This window comes from Gopherus flavomarginatus, chromosome 1 (genome assembly GCF_025201925.1).
Source record: "Gopherus flavomarginatus isolate rGopFla2 chromosome 1, rGopFla2.mat.asm, whole genome shotgun sequence".
Lineage (NCBI taxonomy): Eukaryota > Metazoa > Chordata > Testudines > Testudinidae > Gopherus > Gopherus flavomarginatus.
In genome coordinates, this window is record NC_066617.1 from 228,252,260 (window position 1) to 228,273,584 (window position 21,325).

Genomic DNA, 21,325 nt, shown 5'->3' on the forward strand with positions numbered 1-21,325 from the left:
TTCTTATTACTTTGTCTTGCCCTTTGCTGCTTCCCCTTCTTTATTGTGTGCTTTAGGCAGCATTGCCAAGCCCAAACATTGAAAAATCTTAAGTCAGAACCCACAAAATCATGAGATTGGCTTTAAAATCAAGGGATTTTGTTAAAAAATTAATGGGTTCTTTTTATTTGCCTTTTGCTTTCTGGGTCTTTAGTGTATGCTCACATTGCATTTTCAGGCTTTTTCTCTGCAGCCACAAGAGCTAGAAACATCTTTTTTTTTAATAGAAGCTGAGTGATCACTCAGCTCCTGGATTTGGGTTTTTAAGTAAAACATCAAATATTGTAAAAAGAACAGAAGTACTTGTGGCACCTTAGAGACTAACAAATTTATTTGAGCTTAAGCTTTCATGGGCTACAGCCCACTTCATCGGATGTAGCCCACGAAAGCTTATGCTCAAATAAATTTGTTAGTCTCTAAGGTGCCACAAGTACTCCTGTTCTTTTTGCGGATACAGACGAACAAGGCTGCTACTCTGAAACCTATCAAATATTGTGAGACTAACAAAAAAATCATGAGAGTTGGCAACACTGTCATGTTATTCCCCCACCCCTCCCCCATAGAGCACTGCTAGTACTTTCCTTTCACACTGTAGCTCACCAGGAGCACACAATGGAACAATGCAGTGTGGGAGAGTTACATAAAGGAAGGAACAAAAGATGACTCTTGCACTGTCATAATACCAGTACATTTTAAGTTGAAGGTTAAGTGCAGTACTGGTAGGTAAAATGCATGTGCTGTTTACTTTTCATATACTGTAAATAACAATCAATGACTGTCTGCGTACACAGAATACTACAGGATGTTATATTTATGCATTTAAAATTATAGAAAAAAATGGAATGATACTGGATTACCTGACAGTCTGTAATCATGCCATTGAGTGTGTTATAAAGCTTACTCACAACAGAGTAGAACGAAGGCTGAACATGCTATCTGAATTTAGGCATTTCCTACCTTTTTAATGCTTCTGTGAAACCACACACTATTACTAGTTTAAATTACTGTATTTGTATGTAACCCTTCTGCCCCTCTGAGTTGGCAGCAACAAGGGCCGGGTTCAGTATCTAGGAGTTCCGTTTCAGTAACACAATGCATAACCGGCTCGAGCCCCCACCCAGTGACCTGGGACACTCACATACCACACACCCCTGGGCGCCTCTAGGAGGTAATACTTCCCCTCTCGCAAGCACGGAGTCTGAGTGTAGCAAAATCTTTTTAATAAAGGAAGGAATCAATGCGGCATCCCATTGGAGAAACACCACAAACAGGGTTATAACACAAACCATAAACAAAAACCCACGTCCAAGTACGTTTGGCACTGTCCTTTTTCCCCTTAGGGTTTTAAGTCCAATCACCCCGAAGTCCAACAACTCAAAAGTCTCTGGTCAATGCCACCCCAGAGTTCGAGAGTTTATCTGTAGAGGCCCCTCCCCCCAGCCTGGGTAGAAAGGGGCACCTTACGTGGTCCGGGGCCAACTGCCCTGCCTCTCCGTGGGTTCTGCTTCCGCCTTCTCCACGAACTGCTCCGCTTTACCAGCCGCTCCACTCTGCTCCTCCAGCCGTCCTCAGAAACTGCTCCGCTCCACCAGCTGCTCTGCTCCATGAGCTGCTCTAGTTCTCCCTGCAAACTGCTCAGCTCCGTTCGCTCTGTGGGCCGCTCCACCCGTCCCACAGCTGCTCCGCTGCCACCAGCTGTCCCGTGATCCGCTCCAGCCGTCCCCCACAACTGCTCCACTCCACCAGCGGCTCAGTTCCACAGTATAGCTTCAGGCTCCCCTACTAGTTAGCACAGTACTCAGTGCTCTCAGCTCAGTAATTTCAGCTCTTTAGTGATTTCAACTCTCAGTGATCTCAGCTCTTAGTAGGGGAGCCCCAGTGCTAGTGCACCATTAGCCCAAAGTGAGTTCAGCTCAGTAACCTGTATTTAGATTCTTGAGGGAATAAAAAAATCAACTCTGACATTCCACAGTGGAGAGAGGAGGGGGTGGAAATGGTGCTTCTGGCTCCACAAGGAGACTGCACCACCAGGCACAGATACCTGTCCCCAGCCTCTCTCAGTTCACTGGGTTTTGGAACCCATGTCCCTTGTCTAGCAAGTACCACCCAACTGAGGGTGAGTCATTTGTCACCAAGCAGTCCCACAGCTCGGCAGTCTGGGATAGGGTAGGCGTGCCTATGCAAATACATTCTCTGAAATTCTTTCCACCAGATGTCAGGGTAGAGCTTATCCTGACTCTGCTTACACGTAAATAACATAGTAAAGTGGCTAATAGGTAATTAATCTCATGGAACTAACCAAGGTTTTCTTTCAGTAAACAAATGGACAAATACATATTTGAACTCTTGCTTCTAAAGTGCTGATGTCTCTCTATGCCTTCTATTTTATTTTAAAGGAACTCTTTGGTTGTTGTTTTAAATCTTCATTTAGCAACAGCAAATAAAAATATGAAAAAATAATAAATACAGAACTGTCAAGCTGCCTGCATAGTAGACCAACTCAGCCATATTATATTTTTGTACCCTCTCCCATTTTCATTGTTTGTCATCATTTGTAGCATTGTCTACAAGCAGATTGGTGCTGGGCTTGTCATTTTTGTCTTTAAAGTGTCATGTACACACAGCACTATATAAATAACTCTTCTTCCACCCAGATAAGCGCTTTTTGTTATTCATCTTAACGTGTTATTTTAAAGTGTCTTTTCAAGTACCTTTTGACATCACTGAAATCTTTCTCTTTATCCAGCTAGCGCAAGAGTGATTTTCACATGAAGCATCAATAACCCTTGTGACAAAGTTCCTCCTCTACCTTGGTGGGTCCTGTGTTTATTGGCAGATTTGCTCACCTCAGTGATCTTCCCCACAGTCTGGGTCAACTCCTCCTGTGTCTGATCAGGAGTTGGGAGGTTTGGGGGGAATCTGGGCCCGCCCTTTACTCCAGGTTCCAGCTGTCTATAGTGCCTCCTGTAAAAGCTGCATGACAGCTACAACTCCCTGGGCTACTTCCCCATGGTCTCCTCCAAACACCTTCTTTATCCTCACCACAGGACCTTCCTCGTTGTGTCTGATAATGCTTGTACTCCTTAGTCCTCCAGCACCACACCCTGTCACTCTCAGCTCCTTGCACCTCTTGCTCCCAGCTCCTCACGCACACTTCCTCTCCTCTGGCTCCCTCTGGCCTAACTGGACTGAGCTCCTTTTTAAACCCAGGTGCCCTGATTAGCCTGCCTTGATTGCCTGCAGGTGTTTTAATCAGCCTGTCTGCCTTAATTGTTTCCAGCAGGTTCCTGATTACTCTAGTGCAGCCGCTGCTCTGGTCACTCGGGAACAGAAAACTACTCATCCAGTGACCAGTATATTTGCCCTCTACCAGACTCCTGTTACCCCACTGGCCTGGGTCTGTCACATATAGTAACACATCCTCTAACATTAGGATGGGAAGGGCAGGCTCCCCCCTCCCTTGGTAACATACATTCTGTCCTCACCTTGTGCCATCACCCCCACTCTTTCATCCATGTTTTTTCTTTTCTTTAGGCAATTTTTAGGCTATTTATAGTGATGCAGAAATATGAATTGAGATCCCTGGGGGGTGCTTTCTCTTAGCTATCTGAACAATTTGGAGGTAGGGGTCTCCAGCTGTATCCAATAAACACTCCCCTCTGTAATTAAGTGGAGTAATCGCCTTAGAACTTTTTACACATTTGCCCATCTCATACACAGACATCATAAAAAAATACCAGACTCATGTACACCACTGGTTTGGGTCTGTCACACCCTTTTCTTAAAAACTTCAAGAGATAAAGCTATTTTGAAAAAGAACTTTTAATCTTTGAAAGCACATCTGCCTATTCATTTAGTATTCAGAGCACTGGTTATTAGCCTTAAGTGTGTTTATACAGTTTATCTGATGAAATATAGCAGTTTATCTTTTTTCACTGAAAGAGAAAACAATGCTTAGATGTGACCCTGATGAACAAACAACTGACACTGCCCAGAAATGGAAAACCCCAACAAAATCCTGCTTTGTTCTAAAAGTCACCTATCTGGAGCTCTCTGCACTGCTTATTATTTTTTGCTTTTCTGCTCACTCGTCTGCTTGGATTCAGGTGTGAAAAACATCTGTGTGTGTCAAATACAGGGAAGTATAAGTTGCTCTGACATCCAGCACTTTATTTCTACGACACTGAATGGACTGAAGGTGATCTGATATGATCACAACCTGTTTAACACAATTTTAAATGAGACTTGTAGATCTGTGATAGTTTCTCTAGTTGTGGAATAATCTAGTTCAAATTTATTTTCAACTGCTTATAGTAGTCTCCGAAAATAACTTCTGGCCTGAAATTTTTCATTTGTTTCAATTTCAAAGTAGAATTTTAATTACGTTAAAATAATTCTGGTTATGTGTATCTTGACATTTGTAGATATTTTGTTTGTACATGCTTATATTTTAAAATTGTTTAAATATTATACTGAATTTAGTCTTTAGTGAAGTTAAGGAGATCTGACATGCTTGAAGAAATTTGGTTTAGAACTAACAAAAATACTATTGCTTAAAATATCATTCTGTAATGTGGTTGCTGGTATGCAGTTTGTGTATGTAATCCTGGTGGTTGAGAAGTTTTCCTCAATTACTTCAGTATAGCTAAGATTTCCTCCTAAAAGGCTTTTTATATTTGTGAATTTATTAAATTTCGCCAGAGAAGGAAGTACAAGATATTAGTGTTCCACTTATTTGCCATGCAATCGAAAACAATGTTTTTAACCTAGCAGAGAAATGATGTAGCAAAGTAACAGTAATTCGTAACCTGCATACAGTTATGTTTATACAGCTCCTAATTTGATGCAAGAACAAACAGCAATTTAACAGGAAAATTCAATGCAATCTATTGGATTGTGTGGTACTGGAATATTTTCAGATTCTGCAATTGCAGATAATTTGGTTTGCCTGCCTGCAAAGGGATGGCGACATGTAGTTCAAAAATATTTGTGAAATATCTTTCTAGAAATTAAAAAGTAAAATTTCTTCAAGTATGTGTGAGAGTAGATCTCACTGTAAGTTCATGCAAGATTTTTTTTTTATATATATATAGTAGTGTCCCTCTGGTGCCACACATGCATTCTGTGCCTCCTCATGCTCCCATTGTAGGGCATAAAGAATGGCACAGCTACAATCTTCCCTCAATACCTTACCACCACCAACGGCCACAAGGCGCAGAGCCTGGCGAGTGTCCAAGCCCCTAGTTCTTAGTTTTAGCTAAACCGTCTCAAAAATCTTCTACAAACCTTCATTGCTCTTCTCATTCTTCCACTTATGACCACTGTAATCTATATCTACTCATTTGGATGGTTAGACACCTCCTGGGTGGACTCCCCATTACAGGGCTACTTAACATGACAGGTCTTGAAGCCCTTGGGTTTTGAGTCTATCTATCCTGTGATAGATTAACTCCCCTAAAAGATGGGCACAGCAAATGCCTCTTCTGTTTGAGAGTCATATGTACTGAGTAGATGTTCGGTGTGCCTATTATTCTCTGCTAGGACATGTGAAATGTCTTGAAACTCCATCTCCTGGAGCAATCCATGAAAGTCTCATCAGACCCTGAGGAGATGGGCTCCAGAGTTCTGCTAGCAGTTAGATTGCTGGATGAGGCCAGTTTATCTAGCAGACAAGCAGTGCTGAACACTGGCACTGAGAAGACCTGGCACTAGCTCTGATGTCCCAGACGCTGAAGCTGACCCTGGTATCATCAACACTGAAGCCAACACCAATGACTCTGATACTGAAGTTTGGCACTGAGAGGGGGTGCTCGCAACACAGAAGCTGAGAGTCCAGGCAGAGGTCAGTCTCCTCCCATAAGGACAGACCACGTAAAGCTTCTAGAGATAAAACCATCAAGCCTCATGTGGCATCAAGGACTGTTGATAATGAGCAGCCCACAACACAGACACAGACTCCTCTGGTACCAGTAGTGGCTCCAGTGATGTACTTCCCATTGTCAATGCCTACATCCCTGGGAGATCAGTACTGGTACCAATACAGAACCCAGTAGCGAGATCACCATGTGCATTGATGATGTCCCTAAAGGAGGTGTATTCCTCCACACCATCATCAAGGCAAATGTTGTTCTCATCTTTGAACAGAGAATCCTCTCCTCTGAGGTTAGGTGGACACTGAAGAAAGACCTGCAGCTTTCCGTACAGGGCTCAGCCACCAGTGTCTCATAAGGACTGGCCACTGATCTGGCCAGTACCAAACAGGTAAGCCACATTCCTGTTGTAAGCCACTCTGGGCCTATTTGGAGAACTGTAGTCCACTATCTCAGGTACAGAGAAGCTTGGTCTCCACCGAACTCCTCACCTGCATCTTTGGCCAGATCATCTATGCCAGAGCACAAGGAAAAAGCAGATTTAGGGACAGAGCAACAACAGCATCTCACCATCAAAGAAACCAAAGGAACTCTTTGTCATTGAATGAAGCAGTATCCTCAGCATTGGTACTGGCGCCGGATGATTTTGTCTTTCGAGGAGATCCTTGAGGATTGCTGAGACTCTGGAGATAGAGATCTCTGTTAGATGAGAAATCCTGCACGCTGTTTGACATCTTGTCAGTTTCTGATCCAGCCAAGATCACCCTCCCCAAGGACATACTTGAAGGCTTGATCTACTTGTGAGAAAAATGTTCTTCTCTGCTTCCTTACAACTATGCATGGCTAAGTGCCAGGTCTTACCGGCCAACTGTGACTTTCTAAACTGGGACAAAGCAAAGCGTTTCCTCTTGAAGCTCCTGCATGACAACAAGGAAGAGCCCAGAAACATAATTAAGCCTATGACATCCTTACAGAAACATAATTGGTGGCTAAGACATCCTTATAGGTGATAATCAACAGTGCTTCTCTTGCTATAACCACAAGAGCATTCAGAGTGATGTTTCCACCATGGCGGAGTTGGGCAGAGGTGTAGATGGAGGAAGCCATTCAGATAACAGGGGAGACAACTATATAGAAAGTCAGGAATTTAAATCCACTCTTCTGAGAAACTTTTCCTTCCTATTTTAAGGACTTTTTTTTTAAATGTGAGAATTAAACTTCCCCCTGTCTGAAGTGCCACTGTACTGACCCTTCAGTTACTGTTAATTCTGTTCTTTCAGCAGAGCTCACGTAGAGAATCAGGAAGACCTCATGGTAGTAAAACTAAGTGTTGCTGGCATGGAAGGCAGTTCACATAGAGCTGAGTTCGGTTTCACAGGAATAACTTATTCTAGTCACTTCTCCATTGTTAAATTTCTCTGACAAAGTGGGATACATTTACTTCTGGAGGCCTTTATTGAAAATTTAAATGTGAAATGTAAAAGTTCAGAAGCTTAAAAGACATTAAGATTTGCTTCCCTTTTAAGATGTAAGTAGAAGTATTCCCCATCACCACAAAAAAAAACAAAAAACAAAAAAACCCTGTTTAGTTGACAAGAAGCTTGTTTATGCTCCTGTTCATTCAACTTCTGGAAGAAATTGGCAACTGTTTCTGTTTGCTTCTTTTTTGTAGTTGAGAGCCTCCTTCTCATAAGTTGCCTATCAGAGGAGATTTTTCTATTATTATTTTTTCATTTTCCTAGTTTTTAAAATAAATACAAAACAACAAAGGCCTACTTTTCTCTTATGATAGTAATGGCCTTGGATTTGTGCCTGGAGCAAAAAATTAATTCTTTCATCAGATGTAAACAAGAATTCAAAAATAGTCGCTGAAGGGGAAAGGGAAAGCAATGACCAAAGAATCTTTGCATTCTTTTCCCCCTGCCTCAGTCAGTGGAATTTTGACTAGCCTCTTTCACTTCTTTGCAGTCCCTTGTCACAATCACCAATGTCTGAACGGATGAGACAGGATTCTTCTCAAAGGGCACATCTTCACTGGCAATGTTAAAGCGCTAGGGCAGCAGCACTTTAACGTGGCTGTGTAGTCGTGGCAGAGTGCTCAGAGAGAGCTCTCCTAGCACTATAAAAAAAAAAAAAATCACCTCCACAAGGGGAATAGCTTCCAGTGCTGGGAGCGCAGCGACAATGGCACTTTACAGTGCTGAAACTTGCAGTGCTCAGAGGGATGTTTTTTCATACCCCTGAGCGAGAAAGTTGCAGCGCTGTAAAGTGTCAGTGCAGACAAGCTCAAAGTCTGTCAATATAAATTCTAAATGGACGACATTGGTATACACTACAGTACAGTGCTAGGCTCTTAAACTGGTGCAGCAGTTCTGTATTTCCCTGATAGGGTGTGTCTACACTACGGAATTACTCCGATTTTACAGAATTTGATTTTTAGCAACAGATGGTATAAAATCGTGTGCATGCATCCACACTAATCACATTAATCGGTGGTGCACGTCCATAGTGCTGGGGCTAGCGTTGGCTTCTGGAGCGTTGCACTGTGAGTAACTATTCTATAGATCCTGCAGTCTCCTCTGCCCATTGGAATTCTGGGTTGAGATCCCAGTGCCTGATGGAGCAAAAAAACATTGTCGCAGATGTTTCTGGGTACGTGTTATGTCCCTCCCTCCCTTCGTCCCTCCGTGAAAGTAACGGCAGACAGTTTCTCGCCTTTTTTCCTGGGATACCTGTGCAGATGCCATACCATGGCAAGCATGGAGCCCGCTCAGCTCACCATCACCGTATGTCTCCTGGATGCTGGCAGACTTGGGACGGCATTGCTACACAGCTGCAGCTCATTGCCTTTTGGCAGCAGGCGATGTATTACGCCTGGTAGCCATCGTCATCGTACTCCTGGAAAGGCTTTTGGAGTACCTCCAGGAGAGCTTCATGGAGATATCCCTGGAGTAAATCCCTCCTCTGCGCGCTTTGGCCTCTGAGTGAGAAGGCTATGGAACTTGGGGAGGGGGTAGGGCAGTTAAACAGGGTCTGCAGCAGCACGCTGTGATCCTGCTGCCGTTCCTGAAGCTCCACCAGACGCCGGAGCATGTCCGTTTGATCCCGCAGTAGCCCCAGTGTTGCATCCTGCCTCCTCTGATCTTCCTGCCGCCACCTCTCATCTCGATTGTCCCTCATTTTCATCCCTACTGTCCTAACGGTCATTGGACGCTTTTCTGGACTGTGATACTGTGTCCACTCATTCAGATCAGGTCTTTCATTGCGGGTCGACTGCATGATCTCAGAGAACATTTCATCGTACGTGCGTTTTTTTTCACCGCCTTCTCTGAGATAGCCTTCGGGATGGAGGAGGGAGGCTTGCAAAATTTGCAGCTGTGGGAGGGGAAAAAAGGGAGAGAAGTATTTAAAAAGATAAATTTTACAGAACAATGGGTTTACTCTTTCATGGTGAACAGCACTATTCACATTACATAGGACATGTGATTTCAGTGCAAGGTCGCATTTTGCGTCTTTTATATTGAGTGCCTGCGGCTTTGGTGTTAGAGAGCACAGACACAGGGCCAGGCAACAGATTTCGGCTCGCAGGCGATCATGGTAAGCCATAGTCTTTTGGCTTCTGCAACCTTCATAAAAGCAGCATGTTCACATGCAGCAGCAGAAACCAAAGTAACCTCCCCCATCCAATTCTCTGGGATGATCTCTTTACTCCTCCCCCCACTGTGTGGCTGGTTCTCCCCAGAAACCTTCTGCAAGGGCTGTACCTCCAGGACAGCTTCATGGAGATGTCCTTGGAGGATTTCACTTCCATCCCCAGACACATTAACAGACTTTTCCATTAGTTGTACTGGCAGCGAATGTATCCCAAGTCCTCAAGGCAAATTAATCATTAAAAAAACACTTGCTTTTAAACCATGTATTATATATACAAAGGTGCACTCACCAGAGGCCCCTTCTACCGCTTCATGGTCCGGAATACCGCCTTGGGAGGGTTGAGTGGGTATTTCAGTCACGGTGAGAAATAGATCCTGGCTGTTGGGGAGAATGGTGTGCTGTGTGCTCTCCTCAAGGTCGTCCTCATCGTCGTCCTCATCTTCCCTGTCTGCAAAATCCTCAGGCATGGCTGAGAGTACCCCCTTTTCAGAATCCACGTTCAAAGGTGGGGTGGTGGTGGCGGCCCCCCCCCTAGAATTGCATGCAGCTCAGCGTAGTAGCGGCATGTCTGTGGCTCTGCCCCAGAGTGTCCATTTGATTCTTTGGTTTTCTGGTACACTTGTCTGAGCTCCTTAACTTTCACACTGCACTGTGTGGAGTCCCTGTTGTGGCCTCTCTCCATTGTGCCCTTGGAGATTTTTTCAAATGTTTTGCCATTTCGTCTTTTGGAACGTAGTTCTGATAGCACAGAATCATCTCCCCATACAGCGATCAAATCCAGTACCTCCTGTATGGTCCATGCTGGAGCTCTTTTTCGATTCTTGGACTGCACGGTTACCTGTGCTGATGAGCTCAACTGGCCAAACAGGAAATGAGATTCTAAAGTTTGTGGGGCTTTTCCTGTACACCTGGCCAGTGCATCTGAGTTGAAAGCGCTGTCCAGAGCGGTCACAATGGTGCACTGTGGAATAGCTCCCGGAGGCCAATACCGTTGAATTGCATCCACACTAACCATAATTCGAACCTGTGATATCAATTTCAGCGCTAATTCCCTCGTCAGGGAGGAGTACAGAAATCGATTTTAGGAGCCCTTTATGTCGAAGGAAATGGCTTTGTTGTGTGGACGGGTGCAGGGTTAATTTGATTTAACGCTGCTAAATTCGATATAAACATGTAGTGTAGACCATAGAGTCTTACTATTCTGAAATAAGTGTCCACACAGGGTCTTAAACAAGTAAATTTCCAAGTGTAGACAAGTCCTTAAGTTGATGCCAGGAGAAGTCTATCTATGTTAATACATAGGTGTTAAGGGGGAATTGTATTCCTTTAACTGTTGTGCAGGAGTATAACAGAGCCTTCAATCCTGACCTGATTAGATCACAAGTGAGAGCTTGACTTTGCTTAGCATCCAGAAACACAAAATCATCACACCATTTGAGTTGCAAATTGTTTATAACATTGGACTTGTGCCTCATCTTGATTCTTTATGATCGCTAAAGAAGATCTAAAATATTTTTTTTTTAAATCTTGATCAATTTTTCCCTCAAACCCTACTCTTTTCTGGTTGTGCTGAAGGTCTTGTTGAAGAGTTCAGGCCACGTTTATTTTGGCACCTTATTTGAAGGAATGTGGGTATGGAATCTTTAACAAAGGCAGCTTCTGTATTGCTAACTCACATTATTAAGTGTTAGCTCCTGGAGTCATGTGACTATTTGATAATCTCACATTTTCATTAAAAAATAAAGTAAGTTTATGGCCCTCATAGTTCTGAAATAAAGCTTGAAAATGTGACCTGAGTGGATCCTAATGGTTCCAGAACCAGAAAGCAAGCAAACAAATAAAAAAAAAAACAGACAAAATGAACCCCCAAACCAACTGCATTATTTTAAAAATATCTCTTGATTTAAGATAATCTGACAATTTTTGTTTGCCTGACTGATGCTTTTTCAATGCGTAGGATTGGCAGTACTACAACCTTTATCCAAAATGTTATTCATAGAAGTAATACAGGAGTTTAAAAAAAGTTTTCCTTTCTCAGTTGCTCAGCTTTTCCCATGTTGATTTTTGTGATGTCAGTATTTCACTAGTTCTCCAGCATCACTGAATGTTCCAGGCAGACAAGCCTTCATTTTTAATGTAAAATACAAATAGATTAATAAAAACAAAAATCTTTTAGGCTTTCTGTATAATCACAAAGAAAAAAAACTGGGCGCAAGTCCAATTTTTCTCCCTTTTGCATGTCACCGTTAAGAAAGGCTCCGGTGTTGCAGGTGATGGTTGAAGGGCCTTAACAGAGCAATGTGATGGAAACTTGCATGTTGTCTGCCCATGCTATGCTTGGCTTTATCCTGTGTTCTCCATCACTCTTACGGATATCACCCCAATTCCAAATGATATAGGGGGAAGAGAGCATTATTTATCACACAGTGACTTCAAGAGAGGTAACTTGCCATCTGTACAGTGTTATGGCAACTTTTACTTCAATAACTGGGAAAAGCATGGACTGCAGTGGTAGGGCTATGCAGTGTATGTGACTTCACAGTGCCATTGAAACCCACTGTATTAACTACTGCCTGTTATTTTAATGCTAGGCATGGCCTTCGTGAAACCAAGCATTAATGCCTGCAGAATGCTGCTAAATCTGTGACATCTCTCTTAATATCTGTACAACAAAGTTTGGCCAGTATTGTTATTTTGATTGGCTGTTTTTGTGCAGGAAAGGTTTCCTTCCCCTTTCATCTTTAGGATCCACTTGCTTGTAGCCATAAGATATGGGGAATTTGTGTTTCACAGCTACATAATCCAACTATTGTTACCCCATAGTACTGGCAAGATCAAGACACTCTTGTTTTGGTGATGTGTTGTGGTGCCTGTTTAGAGGCAGCCTAGGCTGAGAGGCAGGAGATCTGGGTTCTCTCCCTGTGTCCACAACAGATTCCCTTTCTGTTCTTAGACAAGTTACTTTGTGTCTCGGTTTCCCCGTCTGTTAAGTAGAAATATTATTATCAACCTGCTTCAGAGGGATAGTGATTCTTCATTAATGTTTGCCTGGTGCTCTGAGATCCATCCTCATAAAAATGTTAGTATTTAGGTTGTGGTGAATTTGGGAGGTGAATAAACAAAAATGAAAGCAAATATTTAATATTCATACTAACTATTATTGTATGTCAGCATTTTGCTGTGTGAATCATTGTTTCTGAAACAGCTTAAAGATTGTATGTAATGTTTTTCTCTCCAGCAGGGAGTGGTTTCTTCATTACGGTATAGTAAGGAAAAAGTGGGGGAGGGTGAGAAATTGTATCAAGATCTTGCCAAGCAAAGTTAGAAGTGTTTGTCATTGATCTTGTGGAGAGCTTGGAAATATCTATATTATTTTTATGAATATTGTGCTTGCCTCTCCGTGTTTGTTCATGTTGGATTACTTGCTATGGAGTTACATCAAAAGGAATTGTTATGGAAAACAAACAGAAAAGGATAAATAGCCTAGAGAAGAAGGATCCCAGCAAACAGTCAAACTCAATAGCCAGATTTATAGCTATGAAGAAGCTTCTCCTCAGACTTAACCATGGTTACATAACAGTTTTCGTGAGAACCTGGAGATCAAAAGGCACTGATCAGTTAAAAGATCTTCCCTTCAGAAAGAGAGGTTGGAAGTTATCATCTGCTGCAGGCTGACACAGACTGACTGAGAGTCTGGGGTCTGCAGCAAAATAGATTGTAACTTGGGAGCCAAGAGAACAGGATGGCGCAAAGCTTAAGTAATGTCTGCTTAGGGGCTTGAGAGTTATGCCTACGGCCCTACCCAAGCCACAGCCGTGAAAAATGCATCACAGACAGTAAAATCTGGTCTCCCAACATGAAATCTGGTCTTTTGTGTGAGACTCCTCATCCAAAAGGGAGTTGCAGGAGGTCACAAGGTTATTTTACGGAGGTCATGGTATTGCCACCTTACTTCTGCGCAGACTTCAGAGCAGGGTGGCCGGAGAGCGGTAGCTGTTGGCCAGGTGCCCAGCTCTGAAGGTAGCATCCCACGAGCAGTAATGCAGAAGAGTGGCAATACCATACCATGTCATCCTTACTTCTGCACTGCTGCCTTCAGAGCTGGGTGGCCAGACAATGGCGGCTGCTGACTGAGGGCCCAGCTCTGCAGGCAGCAGCACGGAAGTAAGGGTGGCAATAAGGTATCATGCCCCCTTACTTCTGTGCTGCTGCTGGCGGATTGCTGCCTTCAGAGCTGGACTCCTGGCAAGCAGCTGTCGCTCTCCAGCTGCTCAGCTCTGAAGACAGTACCACTGCCAGCAGCAGTGCAGAAGTAATGGTAGCAGTACCACAACCTCCCCTCCAATAACCTTTCAACCCTCTCACAACTTCTTTGTGGGTCAGGACCTCTACAATTACAACACCATGGAATTTCAGATATAAATAGCTGAAATCATGAAGTTTATGATTTTCTAAAACATATGACCATGACATTGAAGTTATACCAAACAAAAGTATGCCAGTATGTGCATAGATCTGTCTTATTTTAAACCCATTCCCTGGAGTTCTGTGCACCTTTTGGCAATATAAATTATACTTCATTTTGAAAAAGCTGGTGGGCGTAACAGCCATCCTTCCATTCAGGCTAAATTAAGGAGCAGTTAAATGCATCTTTGTTTAGTAATAGCTGAAACAAGAGAGGCCACTGCCCAAAACATAGACCTTCATGGCAAGACCGAGCAGAAGTTATGCCATGCTGACTGAGGGGTTTCTTTAGGACTGATGCAGCAAATGCAGGGGGAAAGGCATTGATTAGTGGAGGTGTCTGTGTGTTTGTGAGAAGGAGGAAAATACACCAGAGTAGCAGGAGAAAAAAAAGACTCAGGCCTGGTCTACGCTACGCGTTTATACCAAATTTAGCAGCGTTAAACCGATTTAACCCTGCACCTGTCCACACAACGAAGCCCTTTATATCGATATAAAGGCTCTTAAAACCGATTTCTGTACTCCTCCCCGACGAGGGGAGTAGCACTGAAATTGGTATTGCCATGTCGGATTAAGGTTAGTGTGGCCGCAATTTGACGGTATTGACCTCCAGGCAGTATCCCACAGTGCACCATTGTGACTGCTCTGGAAAGCAATCTGAACTCAGATGCACTGGCCTGGTAGACAGGAAAAGCCCTGCGAACTTTTGAATTTCATTTCCTGTTTGCCCAGCGTGGAGCGCTGATTAGCACGGGTGACGCCATGCAGTCCAAAATTCAAAAAGAGCTCCAGCATGGACCGTATGGGAGATACTGGATGTGATCGCTGTATGGGGAGACAAATCTGTTCTATCAGAGCTGTGTTCCAGAAGAGGAAATGCCAAAGCATTTGAAAAAATCTCCAGGCTATGATAGACAGAGGCCACAGCAGGGACTCAACACAATGCTGTGTGACAAGCATAACGGAAAGCCAAAGAATCAAATGGACGCTCATGGAGGGAGGGAGGGGGTACTGAGGACTCAAGCTATTCCACAGTCCCCGCAGTCTCTGAAAAGCATTTGCATTCTTGGCTGAGCTCCCAATGCCTGAAGGGTCAAAAACATTGTCGCCAGTGGTTCAGGGAATATGTCGAAATTTACCACCACCACCCTGAAGAAAAGGGAAAAAAATCATTTCTCCCCTCTTTTCAATGTCACCGTATGTCTACTGGATGCTGCTGGTAGATGGGGTGCTGCAGCGCTAAACAGCAGCATCCTCTCCCCTCCCCTCCCCTCTCCAGTGGCAGACGGTACGGTACAATATGACTGATAGCCGTCCTCATCATCATCCTGTGAGTGCTCCTGGCTGGCCTCGGTGAGGTAGGCCGGGGGCGCCTGGGCAAAAATGGGAATGACTCCTGGTCATTCCCTTCTTTAAGCTTTGTGTCCTGGAGATTCAGTCCTAGCAGATGGTGCAATAGGGCTGGTAATCATCCTCATCATAGCAGCTGGAGGCTGAGCCCCTCTTCCCCCTCCCCCTCTTTCATGTCTAATGGAGTTTCTGGACTATCATAGCAGTGTGAGGCTGTGCTCCTCTCCTCCCCCACCCCGTAGTGTAGACATACCCTCAGTCAGAACAACCCCTGGGAGCACGGCCCTGAGGAAAGCTGAGAGAGAGCTTTGGGGATAAGTGCTGACTGGAAAGGGGCAACTCTGAGCAAAGACACTGTCTTTCATTGTTTGTTGCCTGCTGTGTTTAGGGAAACTGGACTTTATGCATTCCTTATATGTAAACAAGATTGCATCAAAAATGCCTAACTCCATCATCAGTTTCTCTTCGTAATGGAAACAACCCACAACATCCTGAATTTGACTTACCACGGAAGTCATAAAGGGATAACAATACTATTGCTATCCACAAGCTCCCAAAGGGAAACTCTTGCAGGTGCCAATTTCGTTGGGCTTACTAGATATTATGGTTGGCAAGCGTGGGGAGGGGGAAGAGTGTAACCCTGAAATGTAGTTGAAGAGCCTCAACTTAAATGTATACCCCAAATTAAAAAACACAGAGACCAAAAAAGTGCGACCGTGGCTGAACAACAAAGTAAAAGAAGCAGTGAGAGGCAAAAAGGTATCCTTTAAAAAGTGGAAGTTAAATCCTAATGAGGAAAATAGAAAAGCGCATAAACTCTGGTAAATGAAGTGTAAAAATATAATTAAGAAGGCTAAAAATAATGTGAAGAACAGCTAGCCTCCTTTTACTGAGCCAGGTGGGCTCCCTTCAGCTGAGTGAGCCCTTGTTTGCAAGGGAGGGTGGATTTTACGTACGGGAATCATCACATGGCAGGGGAGGAGAGTCTGGTGCAGGGAGGCTGAGCTTGCCAGGCCCATGTTCTCTATGGGGTGCCCCTGGAGCAAGTGTCTGGCTAGGGGCAATGGGGCACGACGCAGGGGAAATTGATCCCGGGAGTGAGGGACTGGCCGGGAACAATAGGGCCCGGGCTGGCTGGGATGCCAATACATCCTGTTTTGGCCAGGACAGGCCCCTTTCTCAGCTCTGTCCTGGCCGTCCCTACTTTTTCACCAAAACTGGGCATTTGTCCCGGCTGCAGGGCAGAGCAGAGTAGAGAGAGGTAGCTGCTGAAGGCAGCAATGCCCGCCAGCAGGAAACTGGAGAAATTTTTCTGCTGGCAGGCAGTGCTGGCCTCAGAGCTGACCCCTGGGTGGTGCAGAGATTGGGGGAGGGAGGGGATCAGCCTCAGCTGGAGGAGGCGTGGAGCTAGGGGGAGGAGGGGATCCATCCCAGCTGCAGGCGGCACAGGGCTGGAAGTGGGTATTGAGCCCCAGCTGGGACTGATCACTTCAGCAATATCAGCTCTCTCCTTGAGTCCCCGTTCTATTGCGTCAAACACAAGCTTATTTGTCTTTACTTCAAAGGCCCTTCATGGCCTATCCCCCCCCTAACTAGCATCTCTCATTCAGTGTCAAAATGTTAACTCCTGGCTCCGATCAGCCCAGGATGCCAGCCTTCATTGCTCCACTTGTTAAATTTTCAAACAAGCACCTTTGTGTTTTCTCCTATGCTGCCCTTCATGTGTGAGAGGAGCTCTCCTTAAACATGCACAAACTACCTCATTAGCCTCCTTCAAAATCTCTCTTCAAAACTCTCCATAAGGCCTATGAAAAATGGTTAAGCTGCTGGTACACTATCACCACTGTCTGCCTTGCTAACCAATATTGTCTCTTGTTTTACTTTTACTTCCTCATCTGTCTACATCCATCTGTTGTGTCTTGTCTTGTAGTTAGACTGAAAGTTCTTTGGGGAAGAGACTGTCTTTTTGTTCTGTGTTTGTGCAGCCTACCATAGTGGTTCTCAACCTGCAGACCAATTAGCACACAGCTGTGGCCCTGCTATGCACTTAAAAAAATTGCAAAGCTTGCTGCTCCTCTGGTCTGGCAGAATGTGGGGCCGGCTGATGGGGAGATGGCGGCAGGCAACCCTGCTGGAGCACTTTTGCCAGCAGTGAAGGCTAAGCAGCCCCTTGTGGCAGGGGAAGAACTGAGCAGTCCAATGCAGGGGGCCCTGCCAGGCAAGTGGGTCCTGAGGGAGCTCAGCCTGTGCAGGCCCCACTCCTGCTCCAACATGGCTATTCACACTGCTTCTCAGGGGCCAGAGCGATCCCTGGCTGCGCTGCCAGCTCAGCCCGGCAAACACAGTCATCTCCCAGCAGGGTCGGTGAGTGGGGCAGGGTGTGGGAGAGTGGGTCTCGGGGGGCCTAGGGGGGTTCTGGGAAGTGAGGGTATGTGGGACGCTGGGCAGTGAGGGGCTTGTGGGGGGTGCTGGGCAGCATAGACACAGGTTTTACGCAGAGTTCTGCTGCTGGCCCCGCGTCCTGGTCCCCGGCTCTGCATCTGGCCCTGCTCTGTGGAGAGGTCTCTCAGCAAGGGGTGTGTGCTGGGCATATGGATCTGTGGGGAGTCTTAGCAGGGGGTCGGTGTGGTCATAGGGGTTTGAGAGGGGTGTCTCTGGGCAGGGGAGCGCTGGGCATAGGGAGTGGGGGGGCACTGGGCAGGGAGTCAGTGTGGCGCATGGCACGGGTCTTCCCTCAAAAGGAAGGGGCACTCTGGCAGCACAGGGCTGGCCAGGCCAGTGTGTGCCTGGCACAGTGTTTCTCAGCCTGTGGCCCACAGTGGTAAATAGGTTGAGAACCACTGACCTAGCACAGTGGGATTCTGTCCCATGACTGGGGGCTCCTAGGTGCCGTGGTTATACAAACAATAAAAGTAGCCAGGTCCTTGACACAGATGTAACCAAGCTTTCTAGGGGCATAATTTTGTTGTGGGTTAGAATAATATATTTACAAAATTAAAATTAAAAAATGGACGTATACAAAGATCACTGTCAGGGCATGTCTACACTTAACTCCGGAGTGATCGATCCAGTGGGGGTCGATTTATCCTGTCTAGTGAAGACACGATATATCAACTGCCGAGCGCTCTCCTGTTGACTCCAGTACTCCACCGGAGCGAGAAATGTAGGCGGAGTCAACGGGGGAGCGTCAGCAGTCAACTTATCGCAGTGAAGACACTGTAGTAAGTAGATCTAAGTACATTGACTTCAGCTATGTTATTCACATAGCTGAAGTTCCTTAACTTAGATCGATCTCCCCCCAGTGTAGACCAGACCTCAGTGAAGAAAAATGATGGTTGTGCAGTGTGTGCATACTGTTCTTTCAGCTTTGCTGTCTAATACTAATGATACATTATTATACTGCTTGGTGAACTTGATAATGTATGTACTTGAAATGACAAAAGGGGACACTGTCAACTTTAAAAGCACATTTATGTCTGAAATGTATTTACCTCCTATTGTTACTTGTTATACCTAATACTATTATGATAGAAGGAAATTGAAGGAATTTTTTTCGTTTTTTTCCCCACACTGTTTCTTCGTTTGGCAGCACTTAATAATAGTCAGTTTCCCTGTATAATCCATTTACCCATCTTGTTTCTGTGGGACTTTCATACAGCAACATTGAAGAGGAAAGTATTTTTAAAAACAGGAAAATGTGACTGTAAAATCACACAAAAATGGGCAAGGCATTTAGGGTAGGAGTACTACTTTGAAATCTTTTCACCTTTTTCTTTTTTCTCCCCACTTTGCCCCCTGCAAACTGACTAGATTTCAAGTTGTCCCTTTAATGTAATTCTTCTCCCCCTCCCCCTCCCCCTCCCTTTTTTTTCCTCATGATTTCTGCGCTGTTGCTAAAGCTTTAACTGGGAAAATAAAGGTTTTAAAGAGGAATAATTTATTTATTTCAGACTGTTGGGAAGAAATTACCTCCAGCTACAGCAGCTCAAGAGCCAACGAAAATAGAAATGGACAGCAGAACCAAGAGTAGGTCTCACTGTTTGTTTTTCCTCATTTGCACTCAGAGCTATTGAGCCTTTTGGGAAGTGTTGAATACTTTTTTCTTAGGTTTTAGTTTGAGCAATTTTCTGTATGTCTGAAAAATAATAAAAGCAAGACTACAAATATATTCAGCATGGAGCTTTTGAGTTGGCAATGTTTAGACAAGCCACTTTGTTTCTAAGAAGCTTTTGAATTGTTTTTGCCCTGATAATTTTACCCCCAACTCTCTGCCACCAAAAATAAAATAAAATTACATCATTCACCCTCAGGCTGAAAGCACTTATAGATGAATCAGATTTGAATGTGATCCAGCTTCAAACTGCAATTTATAGGTGTGTCGTAGACAATGCCCTAATAGTAACACCCTTCCTGTTTTTGTTTTTTGTGTTTAGTTGTAAACAGTTCCATCAGGTGGCAGAGTTTATGTAAGAAACAAAAAATCCAACAAAGTATGAGCGTCTTAGTGTGTATAAATCATTGGTACCTAAAAAAGGATAAAAGTCATAATTAAGCTTCCTAGGAAGATCACTGCTTTGTCCAATGGAGACATATTTAACTATCATACAAGGCAAATCAAACACAAACCGCTCATGCTTTAGTCTTGTTATTTTTTTTGATAAAAATTATAATTAAATGTGTTGGGACCTAAGGGGAGGTAGTCAGAACTAAAGGGGGAAATAAAGCCTGAATGAGCAAAGAAATTGATTAGAAAGTGAAACTTAGTATTGCTAGGTCAAAATTCTCCCCTCTGGTCTACACTTGAGGCTCTTTATTACACATTCTCCATTTACTCCCTTGATACTAACAGAGATCTCCACAGCTGATAAGAAATCTGTAATGTAGAATGGATAGGAGAATATGGCTCATAGAAATTAGAGCTGGAAAAGACTTTTCAGTACATATGCAGTACAGCATTATTAGTCAATTATTTTTCAGTTTTAAATGAACCAAAAAGTGATTTTTCCACTGCTTCCCTTTTGGAGCCTGGTCCATAACCTGAAGAGATCTCCCTGTTAGGAAATTGATCCTAATTTGTAGATTATATTTTCTTATGTCTTATTTCATGTAATGACTCGTTTATATCACTTGAACTGCCAACACAATTTCTCTCCCTCTTGAAGTTTCTATCTTTCAGATTCTTATGGGTAGTTAATACTGTGATGGGTTTCCCCCGGGACTGGAATACCACTGAGTCCCCTGGCCCACCAGCCTGGGCTCCGTCTCACACTGTATTGCTGTGACAAGCTGCAAAGCCCTCCAGCCTACACTTTCACCAGCCTTCATATAGGTAGGGCCGCACCTAGATGTAGTTACATGCAGACTCTCTGTCCAGCTACTGCAATGAGCCAACAATGGAAAGGCTACAGCTAAGGCAACTCCCAACTCCCCAGCCATGCAGCCCCTTTGGAGAATAAGCCCAAAATTATACTGTCTTGCTCTGCACAGGGAACTGTACAGTGTAAGCTCAGAAAGTTCCCCCCTCCCTCAATGTGGAGAGGAATATGCAACAGCCTTTGCCTTTGAGGTAAGATTCCCATACACTTCACTCCAACTCACTGGTTTAGATAAAGCAAAAACAAGTTTATTAACTACAAAAGATAGATGCTAAGTGATTATGAGTGATAGTAAACAGATCGAAGCAGATTACCTAGCAAGTAAACACAATCTAAGCTTAATATACTAAATTGATTGGATATGAATTTACAAATTCTCACTCTAAAAGATGATACAAGCAGGCTACAAATTCTTATGGGGAAAGCTGCACTTGTTTTACAGTTGGAATCACCAGGAGTTTCGTTCAAAGGCTAGAAATCCCTTTATCCTGGGTCCAGCACTTCCCCCAGTTCAGTCTTTGTTCCTCAGGTGTTTCCAGGAGTCATCTTGTGTGGGGAGTGAAGAACACCAGA

General features: G+C 44.2%; 1 protein-coding gene across 4 annotated transcripts in view; it reads left to right on the plus strand.

Moving 5' to 3' along the window:
- SH3KBP1 (SH3 domain containing kinase binding protein 1) overlaps positions 1 to 21,325 on the plus strand; it is a 244,669-nt gene that overhangs the window by 124,981 nt on the left and 98,363 nt on the right. For 3 of the 4 annotated variants that reach the window (XM_050936578.1, XM_050936579.1, XM_050936581.1), the window contains one exon: positions 19,328 to 19,403. In XM_050936578.1, the coding sequence (XP_050792535.1) occupies positions 19,328 to 19,403 (76 nt within the window). Of the gene's footprint in view, positions 1 to 17,614; positions 17,742 to 19,327; positions 19,404 to 21,325 lie in introns of those variants that run through there. The other variant, XM_050936580.1, reaches the window with a different exon arrangement.